The following is an 18,781-nucleotide window of genomic DNA, read 5'->3' as shown; positions in this document are numbered from 1 at the left end:
AAATAGGTTATACACAGTTCTTATGAAGTCGGATCACTGCCATGATAGCCGTAATGAGGATTCAGTGCAAAATTCATGAATAATGAAATACCTACTTTATGCTTAGATTGTCTTTTTAAGGGATTTATTAGTCATTTATTTAGATCGAGATAACAACGATAAACAAAACAAAACAAAGTTTTTAAAAGAGAAGCTTTTTTCTAGGTTTTATTAAATTTGTTTATGGATTACTTTAATCAGCGGCAATGCATAAAATTTCATAAAGTTCTGAGCTGAACAAAAGTTTTTTATGTATAAAATATACCATTAATGGACGAAAAGTATATGGAACGCGATTTACTATCTCTTTCACACTCCATGAAATCTGTGTCTTGTTGTCTTGCTGTCATTTATGTCATCGTTGAACAATTAACAAATGTCACTTTAAAATATTTATCTACGATATTTCGAATTTTGTAGTGTTACTCCCTAAAGTTAAATGCAATTGTATTAAAATGGGTGTTGTATTAAAATACTTGGTAGCCGGCTTAGTGAGATACTGGCTAATCCATTTGGATTATTGGCAAACAATAGCTAACAGAGTCGAAATAGCTACACCGTTGAACTCATGGAAGAGGTTAATGGAAGGCATTTATTTATATGATCACAACATAAATCCCTATGAAGGGGATTCTTTTCACGAGTCACCCATAATGTTGATAGTATTCCACTACCTGACGAAGAAAGCGCCTTTTATATTACCACTGTTATTCACTTTACTGGACCTGTTGACTGCTCATCTTCTGTATAAAACTTCCAAGGCTTTTATACGAATTTTCAAAGAATCACAAGAGGCAATTTTGCCGGATGTGGCTGAAGAATCAAAAACAATGTTATTAAACAATGCTCAATTGACAGAAGCTTCTGAATATGTATTATCAGTGTATTTGTTCAATCCATACTCAGTTTTAAATTGTGCTGGTATGACGACTACAGTTGTTCAAAATTTATTAGTAGCTACGGCTTTGTGGGGAGCTTCTAATGGACAAAGGATAGTGGCATGTGTGTTCATAGCACTTGCTACACACCAGGCATTGTACCCGCTACTGCTTATAGTACCGATCTCCATACTTCTAGCTGATGTCAACAAAGGTTGCAACAAATGCTCATATATTAGAACATTACTTGTTTTTGTTCTGAGCTGGGGATTTCTAATTTACCTATCTGCATACATTATGGATGGATCTTACAAATATGTGTACAATACTTATGGATTTATGTGAGTATAACTTATTGTGATTAGAATATACCAACTTGTATACCTTTCTTTTGTTCCCTTCCTTACATGTTTAAAATGCTTGAATTTGAATTTGCTATGCATGCTTGAAGTAGTCAAATATTATGTACTTAGGGGTTCATGTATCTTTAAATTGCTGGTTATCAGAGCAGTACCTAAATATTTAACATTTGTACATAAATTTACTCACAAGAATATTAAAAAAGTACACTGAAATTATTGATTGTATACCTTATCATAGGCGTGGGGGACGTGCTAGTAGTTCCACTTCAACCACCATAATTCTTTTGTATCACACCTTCCCATCCACACTCACTCCTACACATATGATGCTCCATTAGTAGTATCCTATAATCTTCTGGTCATTTGTATATCACACAAATTTCTGAGTTTGTCCAGTACTGGGGAAGGCACAGAAATTTATACCAAGTGATTTATATATATCAAAGATGCCATACTTACTACTATAAATCATAAGTATTCTCTTCAGTTGCAGAATTTATTTTTTAATTAGCCCATCATTTCTGTTTCAGATTGACAGTTCCAGACCTGAAACCAAACATTGGACTGTTCTGGTATTTCTTCACGGAAATGTTTGAACACTTCAGACTTCTGTTTGTCTGCGCGTTCCAGATCAATGCATTAGCACTATATGTAGTGCCCCTTACATTGCGGTTCAAGAAAGAGCCCGTGTTACTAGCTACAGTACTTATTGCTCTCTCTACTATATTCAGATCGTACCCCTGTATTGGTGATGTGGGTTTCTATCTGGCATTACTACCAATGTGGAAACATTTGTTTTCATGTAAGTATCTAATGACAACTGTTACTTATTACACTGGATATCTGGTAGTTACTAAATGAAATTGATCTTAGAAAAAGTTTTGCAAATAAAATTAGTTCTCCTTTATTTAACTTTATTTGCAAACTTTTACTTTTATAAGCAATATTACCTTTTATTACATTACTTGCTAAGGTGAAATCAAATATGAATCAAATATGAATGGAATAGCCCCTGATAAAACTATTAGAGCAAGTTTTTGTTCCTCATTTAATATGTAAATCTGTGTTTTGCTGAAATTGTTAGTACTGAGAGACTTAGATTATAATTTGAACATTTAATTTTATTGATATCATTGTCATCAATCTATACTATAAATATTTTTCTATCTTTTCCAGTTATGCAACAAAAATTCATAGTTGCCTGTGCATTCATCATTACCTCGGCTCTTGGACCAACTGTGTGGCACTTGTGGATTTACTCCGGATCAGCTAATGCCAACTTCTTCTTTGGAGTTACCCTCTCATTCGCCACGGCACAAATCTTCCTCATCACTGACCTACTATTTGCTTACATCAAGAGAGAATTTACTCTTAAACACGGATCGTCACGACAAGTCGAAGGGAAACCAGCCAAACTAGTTCTACGATAATATTTTACGTTGTGATATTATATTTGTTAGTATAACATGTGAATAAACTGCATTTAATTTCCATAGTGGCGATTGAATAATTAAAATGTGACTAACTATTTTATGTTTATATCAACTATTATTGAATGTCTGTTACTTCAAGTATTAGTCAATTGTTGAACAATTTATTTAAAATGATGTAAGACTTAATCATAAAAACAGTCACCAGACATAAGGACTTAAATAATGTAATCTAGCATTCCTACAGAATATAATATAGATGGTGGATGAAGGTTGACTGATTTATATGATTTAGTTCTTACTTCAATATTCCTATGAAATACACTAGAACAAACATTTTGTATGCTAAGATTAGTCTGTATATTTAAATTAAACTAGAGATTATATGACTGCATAGTATTATACAATTTTAACGCCAAGAGGAAATGAAAAGGCATTTTTTTGTTCGAAGGGCGCGTTTATTGTAGTATGAATTACCACGATTTTCAGTTGCGCGGTAAACTGAGTTACTACGAGTCCACTTTTATGATGCGCTTTGTTAATACATGATTGCATTTCGATAAATGTGCCCTGAAATGAGTTCTTTAGTTTTGAATTTGTATATTTGGTTGTACTAGCTAGTATTGTATAAACATCACAAATATGTTTTAATGGTTTTAACTTCTTTTTTAATTATAACATCTAATCGATACGATTTTAACCCTTCCTATAGTCCTCGTGCATTTGTCATGAAGTCATGTCTTTTGTACAGGACTGAACATATAAATATGAATTTATTTTATCTACACCTTAATTTTATACCAAATAATGTAATTGAATTTAATTATTAAAGTCTAGATTAATAATGTACAGATGGATCGTCAATAAAAGGTAAATTATTTTTATATATTTTTTATTAATTTATTAGGGAACGCTCCCAGCAATTAGTATGACGTTATCTTTGAAACAACGGTATCTAGCAACTTGCTTTTGCAATGATTCATTATCACTATCTTATCATTCCACTGTGATCTATATTGTAGCGTTCGCGTACTACAACACGCATTGTGTTGTCGAAATATTATTGTTTTATAAATTATGTGAATTTTAAATATGAAGAAACTCGTATTATATTTGATACTAATTAGCTGTAAGTATTTAAATGACCGTTAAAAATATGTGAATGTGGTTCATGCCGCTCCTTAATTTATTAATAAATTTATCGTGTTTTATCAATTATAATCGAAAAGTTCAGTGTCATTTTTAATGTTGTGTAGTTGCAAAATGTGCGTTGGTACCGAGTATACCGGCTCACTTGAGGGATTGCTACCGGACTTCTGTGGCGGACCTGCGAGCACCAAGGAGGATGGATGTGTTCCTATCTCTGTTGAGGAAGTTAGAAATTAGTAATCAACTCGACATGAGATTGTTTAGCACTGCTTTATTAAGGAGGTATGATATAGTAATCAGTACGACTGTAGTGAGTAAAGTGTTCGTTGGTAATTATCATGTTCAAAATATAACAGTTCATCAGTAGGTATATATTATTATAGTAAAATTAGTAAACAAAATAAAAGTTGTTTAGTAAATAAATAGATTTACAAGTAGTGTAATTAGATTATTTATATAATTGGAATTCAACCATGTCCTAAATTAAAAAAAAATATAATATCTATTTTATAAGTAAGTACCTTTTAAAGTAGTCTATATCTGTAATGCAGATAACTTAAATATAACATTAATTAAAAAGTACATTACTATTAATTAAATTAAGTACAGTAGCGCCATCTATGAAAGAAATGTAAACATTTGATTAAGTACTTCTATAGTAGTTTAGTCAGATACTTAGATTTATTTAACTCCACAGCTTACGTCTAGATGGCATTGAACAATCATCAGCGAATGCCGTTGAAACAGAATTCATACTACCGTACAGAGCTTCAAGTTTTCAATTCCATAAGTATAAGCTTCTTATGGATATATTTCTGCCAAGTCAAGATCTTATTACTGTGGATGAGAGCCTGCCGATTGATGAGAAGTGTCTTCTACATAGAATGATTAGTTCGACTGTTAGACAATGGGAAAGAGGTGATGAGAATGTTGTATGCCCTGTGTCGGCACAACAGTCGCAAAATATGCTCACTCAGAGTAGCGATAGGTAAGTTAAAAACTCATTGTTACGAACAAGAAGAAAGTCAGAATCTGTTTTAGTATGTCAAATGGTTTTTTTTAAACAGTGTTTCTAAGTACCCGATACCCGTATTTTAATATAAGTCTTATTGTATATGGTTTTAAACAACACTAACCGTTGCTGTTACAAAGTTCTGGTTTCGATACCTAAACTTGGAGTACAAAACACAAAGTAACTGTTTTATTGAGGTATAAAACTATTTTCTAGGAAACTTATGGCCATGTGGCTATGTAACTTCTTCAGAAAACACTATATCACGGCTTAAAAACTCAGTAGCTGGTGCTGATCAGGAGTTCCACACCAGTAGTTTTGTATATTGCCCGATAGATGGCAATAGTAAAGTTTTTCCATAATATTTGAGCGCCTTCACAAACACTTGCCAAAACATTAGGATAACAACTATGACGTCATTACACTATTTATTTATTCCATTGAATACATAAGTACGTATTCTTACAATAATAATCTTAATGTTACCTACAGTTGTTAATTAGTTGTATTTAATAGTAAACAGTTGATTTTTTTATCGAATGACGTCATAGTGATGTGCGGGGTTAATTAACCACTTGCGTAGTTGAGGTCAGTCACTTCGGTAGTATGGCGCCCTTATCTGCGAAGAGGTATCTACGTGAACATTGCGTCCATTTATATCAGGAGGGGGTTCCTGAATGTGGTCGGTAGATGTCTATAGAATCCCTTGCTTGCTCCAAGTACAAGATACAGCTAGAATATTAAGATGGTGCTTATCACTCCAATACAAATGATAACCAATCCCATTTTAACAAAACGGTCAGGACCATTTGAAATATTGTATACTCCATAAACATTGTGTGCCTACCTATAGTGGTGGAATCCCGTTGGAGAGGCTTGAGACTTACAGAATACTAGAAAGTTTTTAATCCTTCCAGCTAATGTTAGAAGTAGGTTTGCATTGGTAGCGCAATTTTTTGAAATTAATATCTACCAGTTCATCGCTACACCTAGCCACTATTTTCAATATCTCATGTACTCCCTGTAATCAAACACAATACTTTCACCCCAATTATTCGAATTTCAGGATAAACAGCAGATGTCCTATCGAAGACGGTGTGATCCAAACAAACTGGGGTACCATATCACCAGGGACGCTAGTAGCTGCCATCGCCTCCTCTCTCGAATCTCAGCAAGTGTCGGTCACAGAGATACTGAACGCGAACATTTACAATGAAGATATCGCTGAGCCACTGATGGTGTCGGCTAAACAAGAGTGGTTTGATGATATTGAGACGTTGAGCCCAAGGCCAGTGCAGCAGAGGGAGACTGATGTTCCTGAGATTAGTAATATTTGGGTTGCGACGTTAGCTGGTATGCAAGTTTACTATTAATAATTAATTCATTATAATTATGTTACTTTGTCTTGGGTACCGAATAGGCTGTATACCTTCCTAAGAGTGTTTTAGTGTAGGTGTGTTTTAGTGGGAGTAAGTAGTAGGAGTGTTTTAGTGTTTATATTAATTACCAAAAGACGTGAAGGTACCCAGAATCTTTTTTTGTAATAAGGCGTAAAAAAATGATGCAGAATTTGAACTTCGCAAAGATCTCCAAACCATAATAGGAATAAGCCTTTAATATGAAAAATAATAATTAATAAATTTTATACAACATATAACTAAAGAATATAGCCTTACTTGAAGACCCTAATTAATGCTTTATTCAAATATTTGTATTTCTAGGTGACTTAGCCGAAGTGATAGTGAATCAAGGGCCGCGGGTAGGTTCAGTATCACAAAACATGGCCATCGGCAGCAGTAACAGATGGAACGACACTCTACTCCCGAGGGAACACTACATCTTCCCACAGAACAGCTCGGTCATAGACTGGCATTTCACTGACGCTGAGATACTGGCCGGCATTGACGGTGAGCACCTCATTTTTCTATTACTTGGCTAGTATTAGTCCACGTTCTCCGAAATGGTGTTAAGATGTAGACTCCATCGCATGTGTTAAGCGTTTACTAGGCTTTCCTTTGCTTCAATTCTAAAGGCTGAGAAAAGGGTATGCCATTATGAATGGCATAGTTTTGTGATTTCGATTCCTGTACCGTATAAATTGAATAATTTCTGTACAATCCTCTTTTGGTGAAGATATTACTTGTGATTATAAAATCTCTAGCTTTGCATTCTATCGCTTATTAATCTCAATCGTAGAGGGACAGTTCACCATATGAGGCACCTACTTATACCTTAAAGGTGATCAATTAATAAAACTTTTTGTTACCAAATTCTGATAGAATGAAAACTGTAATTAACCTATAACTTTTAATGCATATTTCAGGTCTTATCCTAGCCAAGCACATACCAACATGGGTGGCACAAAGAAGAACGCTACGACTCTCTCAAATAATAGACATGTACTATTCAAACGACGGCGTTTCCTTCGACCCCTCAATAAAAGCTTGTAACCGTCGGATTTTATTCAACAATATGTTCAACAGTTCAGATTTGTTCACTGAAGCTTCAAGATTCGCGTATGTGTTGTCTTTGAGGCAAATCACTGTGTATGTCGGAGTTGAAGAGATGGAGAGGATCACGAATGCTGCTGTTACCGCCTTTGTTAATTATCTACGTAAGTATAAGTAGTTTTAATAATGACAGCACTGGTTAAGGTGGTCACCTTGTTATGACCTTGCTCTCATACTTTATGATGATCTTGTGACCCAATTGCATATACTTGTACTTTACTTTACCTTTAATTTGTCTCAATTACAAGCATTTAGATGATCCATAAATCCTTATTTTGTGACTAACTTACGCTTATATAGTTATCGTTTAATGTTAAGCTTGAAAGTAATGGAATCCTGCACTTTACTTTTGATTACTTGACGTTTCAGCATTCAGACAGTAGACTACAATCAATGTGTAGTGTATTAATTCCCGTAGGTCTATACTTAATCTTATTAATAGATTACAAATTAGTAATTATTTTGATCCTAATAGGCAAAACATTATGTTTGTTGTTTTGTATGTTTGTCAAAGAAACATAATAAAAGGTTCCAATAGGATCCATGAATGTAATTAATGGCCATAGCTTTTAAATTATGATATTAATATGTTTGGTCTAAGCCTCCAAGCGCCTGTAAAAAACAACATGTTCAAATTCAATGGAGATATTTTAAGAAAATTTTCCTCTAATTAGGAACCATAGGGATTATTTTATTACCAACTAATTAGGAATATTTGTGGCAATTAATCACCTAGGTACTATTATTCTTAAATAATGACGTATTTATGTAATACGACCAAAGGTACTACTATTTTTGTATATTCTTGACTAAAATATATGAGTTTCTATAATTTTCCTATTACAATGTTATAATACTTAACACACGTTCTTATAAGGGCATTGGTAAATTAGTTTTCGTCTCACACTAATTTGATAATTCATCTCTTATATAATAGCCCATTTAAGTCAAGTATGCGGTAGACCTATGTTATAATTTTAAACCGTATCTAAAGTTATATAATAGGGACGATGATCGATATTCAGTTTACTGAATTATATAACAAAATATGAAAAGAAGTACTACTATTGTGAAAATTGAAATGAAAAATTCTGAAACGATATTTTGGTTTAGGCGCATTAGGGCTAATTCTCATTATGGCAACCGACTCGCTAATAGACTACTTCTCATTATGGCCACTTCTCATTTTGGCTACTTCTGAATACGGCTACTTCTCACTTGGGCTACTTCTCAATAGGGCAACTTCTCACTTGGGCTACTTCTCGTTAGGGCTACTTTTGTTCATTGAAATAAATACTGTCTTTATGTACCTACATATAAACATGTTTATACATTCATAAGAGATTAATGACATTATTTTAAGAATAAATCAACATTAATTGAACCAATGTAATAGGTAAGTATACAATGTTATAAGTATTACTTCTTGTAATTACTTTAGTCTGGTTTGAAACTGGTTTGAAAAGGTATAAAAAAGTACTTACGAAACTAAAACATGGTCAAATAACAGTTCTTACATTTTTAAAGAAAATGACTTATTACCAGCTTCTTACATAAAGGAATCTACTGATTGTTAATTATTGTGTTGATTTATGCTTCTATAAATATATACCTAATTAATATTGTTTGTTGATTATTGTGTGGATTTATGTTGATTTTATTGAAATTCAAGTAATTAAAAGAAGTGACACCTAGTAATGTTTACATATCCTTTAACTATTGATTTGTGTATGTTATAAATAAATGTTAGTTTCAAACCAGACTAAAGTAATTACAAGAAGTAATCTTATAACATTGTATACTTACCAATTACATTGGTTCAATTAATGTTGATTTATTCTTATAATAATGACATTAATCTCTTATGAATGAATAAACATGTTATATTATATGTACATAAAGACAGCATTTATTTCAATAAACATTCCCCAATTTTGAGAAGTAGCCCTAACGAGAAGTAGCCCTAACGAGAAGTAGCCCAAGTGAGAAGTTGCCCTATTGAGAAGTAGCCCAAGTGAGAAGTTGCCCTATTGAGAAGTAGCCCAAGTGAGAAGTTGCCCTATTGAGAAGTAGCCCAAGTGAGAAGTAGCCCTAATGAGAAGTAGCCCAAGTGAGAAGTAGCCGTATTCAGAAGTAGCCAAAATGAGAAGTGGCCATAATGAGAAGTAGTCCATTAGCGAGTCGGTTGCCATAATGAGAATTAGCCCTAATGCGCCTAAACCGATATTTTGCCCATGGTCCTCATTACTCAGTATTCAATGGTTGACACCGAACCGTCTGAAAGTATTACATCATATAAAGCTATTCAGTTTACACACAAATATACTTTACTACAATTTAAATTGACTACTTATATGCTTCACTTTCTTCTAGTAAATAAATTTTAATTAAAAAAGCCATATTTTCTTATTCTAATTCTGTTTTTATTTTGTTTTCCAGCAAACGTACTAAGACGGAACCACCATGATTGCCAAGTGAGCAATAGCGTACCAGTTATAGATTTAATAGTCGCCACCGACGGGTCATGGAAAGGGTACGACGTCGAAGAATTCATGTCGTGAGTATTAAATGCTACACAAGGCCACACATTATATCATTATGCATACTTGTATGAAGATTACTAAAAAAATCACCAGGAAATCTTACTGAAACGACCTTGTATCACCAGTATGCAAATTAAGAAAACAATCACTGGTATTATCAAATGGTTTAGTTTTGTTATTATAAAATGTCGTCAACTATTTTGGTTTTTGCTTTTGGACTTTGATTTAGAATGTGCCAATTTTCTATTAAAGTTATAGTAGTAGTTATAGCAACTATAAAATACATAAAAAATGCCAAATGATTGTTTGTGAGAATTTATTTACCTATATTTTGATTTAGGATGTGAATGAAGTGCTTATTCCTGCCAAAATTGCGCAGTTTTAACTAACACTGAAAACATTCTTAAGTTTACAATGTCAGTTAAATTGGAGGAAAAAGGAAATAAACTTGGGTTATCTGCGATAAAGAGACCAGAAGTTTAATTCGGTCAACAAACTACTGAGCTAATGAAATTTAAACGTTAATTAACTATGCACAAACTGAACTACTGTATCTATTTCCTTATACGCACACGTGCACAGATGTGTACGTAGTGTACGTACAATGACGTACATACATGAAAAAATAATGCAACAACAAAGACATTAGGAATTAAAAGAAAACAACACATTATAGGAAGTAGGTAAAATAGAATGCGCAATGTGAACCTCTTTTTTCAATAATAAGAAAACAAAATATAAACTACATTTTAAATTTCGTTGTTCTTTTATTATATTCTTTGAATAAAGAACTGCTTAAAAAAGTTTACTGTGTGGTTTGAAATTGTTTTTTTTTTGTAGGTGGCTAGGAGGAGCCCTAGAAGTGAATCTACAACGCAGTACAATATCGCTTCTGCATGGAAATACTGGACAATGGATCGCACCTCCCTCGAACAATCTTACTACTATGTATTCTCATATTAAGAACTTCACTGATCAATGTAAGTATGAGTGATGATTTCGATATTTTATCACAAAAAATATATTTGTACTCACACTACAAAGTAGAGCATATTATGCCATCTATTTGCAGATTAAGACTTCGATTGCTATCAGACTAATGATGTATTTCGAAATAATACTGCAGTAAGCAAACCCGAGTATTTAACATTTTAATTTTACTTCCGACTTCTTTTGACCCTCTCAAATAGTCTCTCTAGTGAAAAAGGCACTAACCCACTTAGTACCTTTATTATAAAGAATAAAATAAAATCATGGGCTCAAGGCCTAACCCCTTCTTCGTTCAAGAACAGACCCTTGATCAGCTATGGGACAACCTTTGTTAAAAAAAATAAAGGATACAAATGACTAACTAATCTAAACTAATATTTTAAAGCTGAAGAGTTTGTTCGTTTGTTTGAACGCGCTAATCTCAGGAATTACTGGTCCGAATTGAATCAAATCTTTCAGTGTTAGATAGCCCATTTATCGAGGAAGGCTATAGGCTATATATATATCATCACGCTACGACCAATAGGAGCAAAGTAACAGTAAAAAAAATTACAAAAACGGTGAAAATTGTGACCCATTCTCTCTTATGGGACGCAAGCGAAGTTGCGCGAGTCAGCTTGTTTAATATATTCAGTACTCTACTTCCTTATATCTATGTACGAGAAAGGAGGAAAATATACCGTAAAACTTAACTAAATTATTCGTTTCGAATTACTGCAAAAAAACTGAAGCGTTTCTATTTATAGTCGCGATAATCATGCGTGTAGACTTGCTCCGATGGCATATAAAGTAGGTAACCCTTTTAAAAATATAGAGTAAGTAAACAAAACTGATAAGATATAATGTACAGCAGTGCGTACGATTTTGGTATTATTATCAAAAGCAAAAAGATTTATCATAATTTTAAATAGCATTTTCGATCATGCGATTTGCACACAATTTAAGTTAGTCATTTTCTTAAGACCGGGAAGGCCTTATGTCGCCCTAATTATGTTAGTTATTATTTTGACACTTTAAATTGTACTTTGATCTCACATTTTTTCAGTTATTCTTAATATGGGTTTAACAACAAACTTATCTGTAACTATATATGAGTATTACCATTAATTTTCTATATCTTCGTGTAATTTTCAGATACAATTATATTTTATTCAAATTGGCTACCAAGTCTATGTTAGTTCTATTCATGTCCTAAAATTGATTTGATCGCTCTATTAGCTTGTTTCAAAAATTAAAAAATATTATTCACATAAAAAATAACTATTTCGCAATAATTAAATTTCTAAAAAAGCCTAATTAGCTCCTATTCGCCAAGGCCTTTTATTTTGATTGTCTAACAAAAACTTAACAGCCTTAAATAGCTACGTAAACTGTTTTTATATTTCTTCCTGCTTCTAAAACTGCACAAACAATGTTCTAAGCGTTTAATCTGATTAGATAAAAACCTGTTATATTCGGTCCCGTGAAATCAATGCCCACACAGTAAAAATGCTGCCGTTGTACGACTGTTCCCAATAAACTATCTCGAGATAAAGATAGGCCTATCTCCGCCTATCTTAATAGAGATAACTTTACCTAGGTACCCCAGTTGCTACCAGTCAAATTAGCAAAACTATGAATTGTTACATGCACTTTTTGGAATAAAAATACTCTTATGATATGCTTATGTGGGTTTTATAGCACATTGGATCAAGTATTTTTTTTTAACTCGTGACTGTCCCAATGCTGGGCACGGGTCTCCTCCAAAAAGAGGAAGGGATTTGGCTTTGACTCTGCCACGCTGGCCAAGTGACGGTTGGGAGCTTGTATCTATAACCAATGCTATTACCATGGTATTGCTTTTCCTATTCCTACAAAATAAAGAAAATATGAAATAAAGATGTAATAGTCTGAATGATTATTAAAGACACGTGTCCAGTGCGACAAGGACGGCACTATTTACCTATGTGTTGTCCCTCATTATCACCATGATAATTTTAACGCACTTTAAGCCCTGGCCTAGATTTGCCTTGTGTGTTTATGCGATTTAAGATATTTAGCGCTCTTTTTATTCTTAGAGGAGGATCGTGCCCAAATATTTACTGTTACCGTAGCAGGTAGCAGTAAATATTCAAATATCAAATTTTGATTTACTTACCTAATTTGACTTTAACTTCATAATAGCATACAATGTATCCTTGATGACTTGTTGCCATGAAATAAATTAAGACAGCCTCACTAGTCTGTATACGACTGCTGACCTCCATGAAGTCTCGGGTTCGATTTCCAAGTCGAGCAAAGTGCAATTAGACTTCTTTTCTATAAGAATATTCTCAATAGTTGGATAGATAGGCTCGCTATCTATTACGTAGGACTATATTTGAAAATGGCGTTTACGCGAAAGTATTTCCATGTAGGAAATACTTCCTTAGCCTAGCCTTCATTTTTATAACTAACCAAGTACAAAAAAGAAAAATAAGTAATTATTTCGTTTTATTCCTAGGGCCAAATCGCCTGAACTTGCCAAGAGTGATGTCCACAATACTCCAGCATTCCTTGAACAGCTCGTTAATAGATATAGCGAACAATGCTAGCGGAGGAGCAAGCACAGTGGTCCTCATAATAAGTCCTAGTGATAGACCTTCGGCTACAGAAATTGACCGCGCAAGAGAACTTATGAGCTCATTAAGAACAACGTATTTTGATGTCTACTTCACTTATGTCGCAGAAGACTTGTCCGATTTCCAAAATATTAATAACGAGTACTTGGATTATTCTGAATTGTTTTTAAGAGTAAGTATGTTCTTATTTTTCTGTGTTATCTTCGTCACTAAACTATCGGAGAAGTGTAAACACACGTCATGTTTTGCAGTTACGAATTCTGAGAAAACAGGTTACTTACCTTTTTGTTTAAACAAAAGCAAAAGCTTGGGTTTTTACTTATAAAATTGTTAAGTTTACTAAATAATTCATGAATAGTTTCGTCATTGATTGTTTTTAATTGGAGAGTCCAATTTACGCACTAAATTAGTTGACATTTGTTTATTACATACATTTAAAATTACGTAAATAGAGGTTGATTATTTATGCAATTTATAGACAAAATTTACAGTTTAAATACAAATACAATGCTAATGGCATTGCTAGGGTAAATTTTGAAAAATGTTTTTATTCCAATAAAATAAAGTAGGTGAGTAAAATAAATAAAAATAGGTGTAATAAATGGTTTTATTTCAGACAGCGTCATCAAGCGTGCAAGATGTGATAGATTCCGTAGACCTATATTTAGTGAAAAGCAACATACCAATGAGGCTAATAGGAGCCCAGTGTCCTTTCAATGGCACTGAGTTTCCGCAAATCGAGTTTGAAGACTTCGTACTACCAGATAGACCTACTTATTACAGAATACACCCGTTCTATTTGAGGCAACAACCTTTGGTACAAGTTCAGGTAAACAACTGCGCATACACGAAAATACTTGCATTGTTTTTCGACTAATTAAAGTTGAATCCTTCATTAATGCGCCCTTACGTCTGTGTAAATTTATACTACCTATTTCATATCCTCATTTTCATAAAACCTAGTTTTTAAAACGACATGCTTAAGGATAGTTTTATAGCAAGAGTTCTTCTCTCCGTTCATTTGAAAGGACTAAAGTACAAAACTGCGTTTTTTGCCCTATCCTTCGTGGAAGACATTGCCGCGAAATTAAACCATTGTTCGGACTCAACGCTATTGTTTTTTGTTTTGCTATTTTTTGTTGTGTTGGTACATGGTTTTAAATTAGACTCCATTTATGAAAAAGGGTTCATGGAGCGCCATTGGGAGGTTAGTAATTTTAATAATATTTATATTTTTTCTAGTTCCGTAATAGTGGACAAGGAGAATTGTTGGTGTGCATGTGGCGAGGAGCTGAAGCATCTCACAGCTGCCAAACTATCGCAGAACGAGGAATTCACATCTTTAACATGACCACTCCATGCCCATCACCAGACTTCTGTCCTCCAGCGCATTTTACGGCAACAGCGATGTCCAGTAATAATATGTGTGCAAGTAAGTTTCGAAAAATACTATTCAGTCAGTTCAGCAAAAATTGTAAATAAAAATTACAAAATTCAAAAAATTCTGCTCACTATAGCTAGGCCCCGGGGGGATTCGAACCCCCGATCTCCTGTTTACTAGACAGGCGCTTTAACCAACTAAGCCACGGCGCCGTTGAGTGTGTAGTCGAAATTACAGTTCAAGTAACACGACTAATAATATAAGTGTGTCGCCATCTTATCTCTTATTACCACACGCATACAGTTACACGAATAATATTGTTACTTATTTAACATTCATGGAAAAGATAACGTTGATATCATTCTTGATTATCGCAAAGGAATTCGTAGCGATACTTCATAAAATACCATCAGACATCAAGTGTTCTGTTTATTCAAACAAAACTAGTTTTAATAAAAGCGAAAGTAAAGAATAATGTCGTATATAAGCTTATAGGAAATCGTTAGAAGGGTCCCTTGTGTTCTAAGCTTGCGGCACGGTACCCTCTGTGTAAAGTTTTAAGGGGTCGCACAAGGCCCCATTTTGAACATTGATTATGAGAAGTTTAAACGTACCATGAGAGTTTTTATAGTATAATTACGATTCTATAAATATAGCGTTAAAAAGTACGCTGACATCGATACCTAATGATTGACGTATTTCTGATACTGTTTTTATAACCTTTTAGTAATGTTGCAAATAATAAAACCATTTATGTGTTGTACAGATAACGACTGTCGGCTCCCGCACCAAGTCGGCTATTACATCACACACAACGGCCTGCGATGCTTACCGCTACGAGGACACGCCGCAACTCTACAATTTAAATGGCTTCTCATCGTTGTCTCCATGTTTATTTTACAAATAAAAAATATTTAAAATTTCAAAAATTGAAATATTCAATACTCTACCCCTGGTGGGACTCGAACCCACAATCCCCGGCTTAGGAGGCCGATGCCTTATCCATTAGGCCACAGGGGCTTGAGATATCTCGTGAAAATTATTGCTCATATTGAATGTAGATGACTTTTGCATAAAATTTCTGTGTAATTTCTGTTTTTCTTTTCTAAAATGTGTTTACTGATTCGTTTATACATAATATTGTACGTTGCATATAGGATTTTTCTGTGTTTCGTAAAGCGAATTCTTTGTCTGAAAACAGCAATTAAACTATCAAAAAATACTTTTTTTTCTTATGTAAACAGGTAAACATAGGCAAAAAACTACAAAAGAGATTTTCAGATTTACAACAACGATGATTTGTTTTATTATATTCTCTAAATCGAATAAAAATTTTAATTTTGAGTAACCAAACCTTTGTTCTATTTGAAGGAAAGATAAATAACGCCCTCTGTTGAAACAGTATATGTAACTTGTTGTATGCGCCAAGCGACGTAGCTTTGTTAGTATAACATAGATGTCGCTTTCACCGGTCTAGAAAATAAATGTTAAGAATATTATTATGTTTTTTATAACCCAGCTTGGTTTTTAAAGTGAGGCGAATGTTATTTCTAGTTATTAAATGATTTACCTGTAATCGTATTGCTATGCTTTTAATGTTAACGACATTTGAAAACAATATTATTCTACGCTACAACCTTTAAATTGAATTAGCATTGTTTCATTCACATAAATATTTAAATATTTTAAATTTTAATTTTCTTCGCGTTTTTCACATTTTTCAATATTTCAGGTACTGTATAGATAACACATCGATATTATGTTATACTGTTTGAGATATGTTGTCATCGACTCCGTGGCGCAACGGTAGCGCGTCTGACTCCAGATCAGAAGGTTGCGTGTTCAAATCACGTCGGGGTCAAAGTTCCTTTTTGCGAACATATTTTATCAATTCTTTTTATAATTTTTCCTAGAATATTTAGTGAAAGGTTTAGATCAGATAGAAGGAATATTATTTGTTCAATAATTTGTGTCATTGAACCCAGCATCGCTTCCACCATTTCAGAAGTTTTGAATGTGAATTCTGATGCTTATTGCCTTTAAGTATTGATAAAATATTAGCACAATATGTTAACAAGTACAAGAAGTTTCTCGTGGGCAATTTATTCCGCCTATAGCCGGTCTTTACACGATGTGTCGTGCCTGATTAGTTTATTCAATCTCTTAGCAAGCACATGACAAAACATTTTGTACTGTGTAAATTAAAACGCGACGCCGCAGTGCTGAAAGCAAATAGGTACCTACTAGGGAATGCAATCCCGACTCGAGATCGTCAACTCGAGATCCCTCGCGATCAGAAATATCAATCCCGCGGGATCCCGAGATTTTCGGGATCCCGTCCAGTTAGTAAAAATAATACGATTAAAACGGCTTGTTTAATGTAATATGTGTGTGATAGTGTGGTGAATGCAATAAATTATTATTTGAAAGAAAATAAAAGCCTTTATTTTTGAATATTACTAACAACGTAATATAATTAACAGGTGTAATAACATGAACATAATCAAAAAGTAGGTGTAGCTTCAGGAGATCAAAATAAAAAGTAATCACATGGCATTTTGAAAGTAGCCTCTTAAAATACAAAGTGTATCAATAGTACGAGCTTCTATTCAGCATCTTAAGTCTATTGCAATGTAGCCAGCTGCTGAAAATGCCCTCTCCGACAATCCCGAACGGGATCTCGTCATATTATGCTTCGGGATTGATCCCGAAAAAATACACGGGATCTCGCGAGATCGGGATCCCGCGAGATCGGGATTGCATTCACTAGTACCTACCTATCTAAAAACAGCTCAAAATTATCTTATTATTACAGAATTTTAGTTAGAACTTATTAATGACGGCTACATAGGTATAATATTCAATATTCCTTTGCCCCCTTACGCACTAGCGGTTAACCGCGGGAGCGGCTAGCCGCGCGGTTATCTATACTAATATTATAAAGCTGAAGAGTTTGTTTGTTTGTTTGATTGATTGTTTGTTTGTTTGTTTGTTTGTTTGTTTGTTTGTTTGTTTGTTTGTTTGAACGCGCTAATCTCAGGAACTACTGGTCCGATTTGAAAAATTCCTTCAGTGTTAGATAGCCCATTTATCGAGGAAGGCTTTAAGCTATATATCATCACGCTACGACCAATAGGAGCAGAGCAGCAGTAAAAAATGTTACAAAAACGGGTAAATTTTTGACCCATTCTCTCTTATGTGCCGCAAGCGAAGTTGCGCGGGTCAGCTAGTAGTTTAATATACAACCGCCTGTGAACCGCAACATAACCGCCAACAATTTTGTCAGGCAACTGTAACCGCGCGGCTAGCCGCTCCCGCGGTTAACCGCTAGTGCGTAAGGGGGCTTAGTATTTTATTCTTTGTACAAGTGTATTGACTTGCAGCAATTAATTAATTAAATGTATGTTTAGGTGCACGTTTCCTTTATGTAAATAGATACACTACACAAAACGTAAAATTATATATGTACCTATGTGTATTTATGAAAGGTGGGTAAGTAAATAATTTTCAACAATTAATTCTTAAAAATTGTTCATGAATGAAAGAAAGATAGAGAGAAATGAACTAGCCGGAAAAAGTGAAGCATTTCATCCATTGTCAGTCATTGGTAGTACCTATTAACTGCTAATATAACTTGTATTGTTGTTAAGTGTTTACTAAAGGAAACCCCGCAAGGTTACGAATATTTTAAAATAATTGCGAGGTAAAAGTTTTGCTTGACTGAATGATAATATGGTTTTTACTGAAGTCGATTTTACGGATCATTTTCAGCGTGAAATTTTAAACTATTGGTATTTTCCTCATTCATCTTTCAATGTAAGTTTTGATATCTAAATGAAAAAATCTTCAAGGCCCATTGAACGGCAAATGTATAGGCGATTTAAATA

At 33.8% G+C, this 18,781-nt stretch overlaps 2 protein-coding genes and 3 non-coding genes across 5 annotated transcripts; 3 read left to right on the top strand and 2 right to left on the bottom strand.

Annotated features, from left to right (window-relative positions):
- The first annotated feature begins 405 nt into the window (after nt 1-405).
- Nucleotides 406-3,593, top strand: PIG-U (phosphatidylinositol glycan anchor biosynthesis class U). Its single transcript, XM_076115779.1, has 3 exons — nt 406-1,258; nt 1,810-2,081; nt 2,456-3,593. Exons 1-3 carry the CDS (start codon nt 495-497, stop codon nt 2,707-2,709), a joined length of 1,290 nt encoding a protein of 429 aa, XP_075971894.1. The 5' UTR covers nt 406-494; the 3' UTR covers nt 2,710-3,593.
- A 90-nt stretch (nt 3,594-3,683) lies between these two features.
- On the top strand, nt 3,684-15,823 carry LOC142973766 (uncharacterized). Its single transcript, XM_076115766.1, has 12 exons — nt 3,684-3,838; nt 3,966-4,140; nt 4,556-4,846; nt 5,937-6,223; nt 6,592-6,777; nt 7,194-7,484; nt 9,820-9,937; nt 10,764-10,903; nt 13,396-13,685; nt 14,130-14,342; nt 14,756-14,945; nt 15,661-15,823. The coding sequence occupies exons 1-12, from the start codon at nt 3,802-3,804 to the stop codon at nt 15,810-15,812; spliced, it is 2,370 nt and encodes a 789-aa protein (XP_075971881.1). The 5' UTR covers nt 3,684-3,801; the 3' UTR covers nt 15,813-15,823.
- On the bottom strand, nt 15,033-15,106 carry TRNAT-AGU (transfer RNA threonine (anticodon AGU)). Its single transcript has one exon. It is a non-coding gene; the product is annotated as a tRNA-Thr (tRNA).
- An 18-nt stretch (nt 15,824-15,841) lies between the features above and the next one.
- Nucleotides 15,842-15,914, bottom strand: TRNAR-CCU (transfer RNA arginine (anticodon CCU)). The gene has a single exon. It is a non-coding gene; the product is annotated as a tRNA-Arg (tRNA).
- Nucleotides 15,915-16,683: 769 nt separating this feature from the next.
- On the top strand, nt 16,684-16,755 carry TRNAW-CCA (transfer RNA tryptophan (anticodon CCA)). Its single transcript has one exon. It is a non-coding gene; the product is annotated as a tRNA-Trp (tRNA).
- Nucleotides 16,756-18,781: the final 2,026 nt, after the last annotated feature.

The sequence above is a fragment of the Anticarsia gemmatalis genome, chromosome 1 (genome assembly GCF_050436995.1).
Source record: "Anticarsia gemmatalis isolate Benzon Research Colony breed Stoneville strain chromosome 1, ilAntGemm2 primary, whole genome shotgun sequence".
NCBI lineage: Eukaryota > Metazoa > Arthropoda > Insecta > Lepidoptera > Erebidae > Anticarsia > Anticarsia gemmatalis.
Note: the sequence above shows the minus strand (reverse complement) of the source record. Positions and strands in the feature narration are given on the sequence as shown.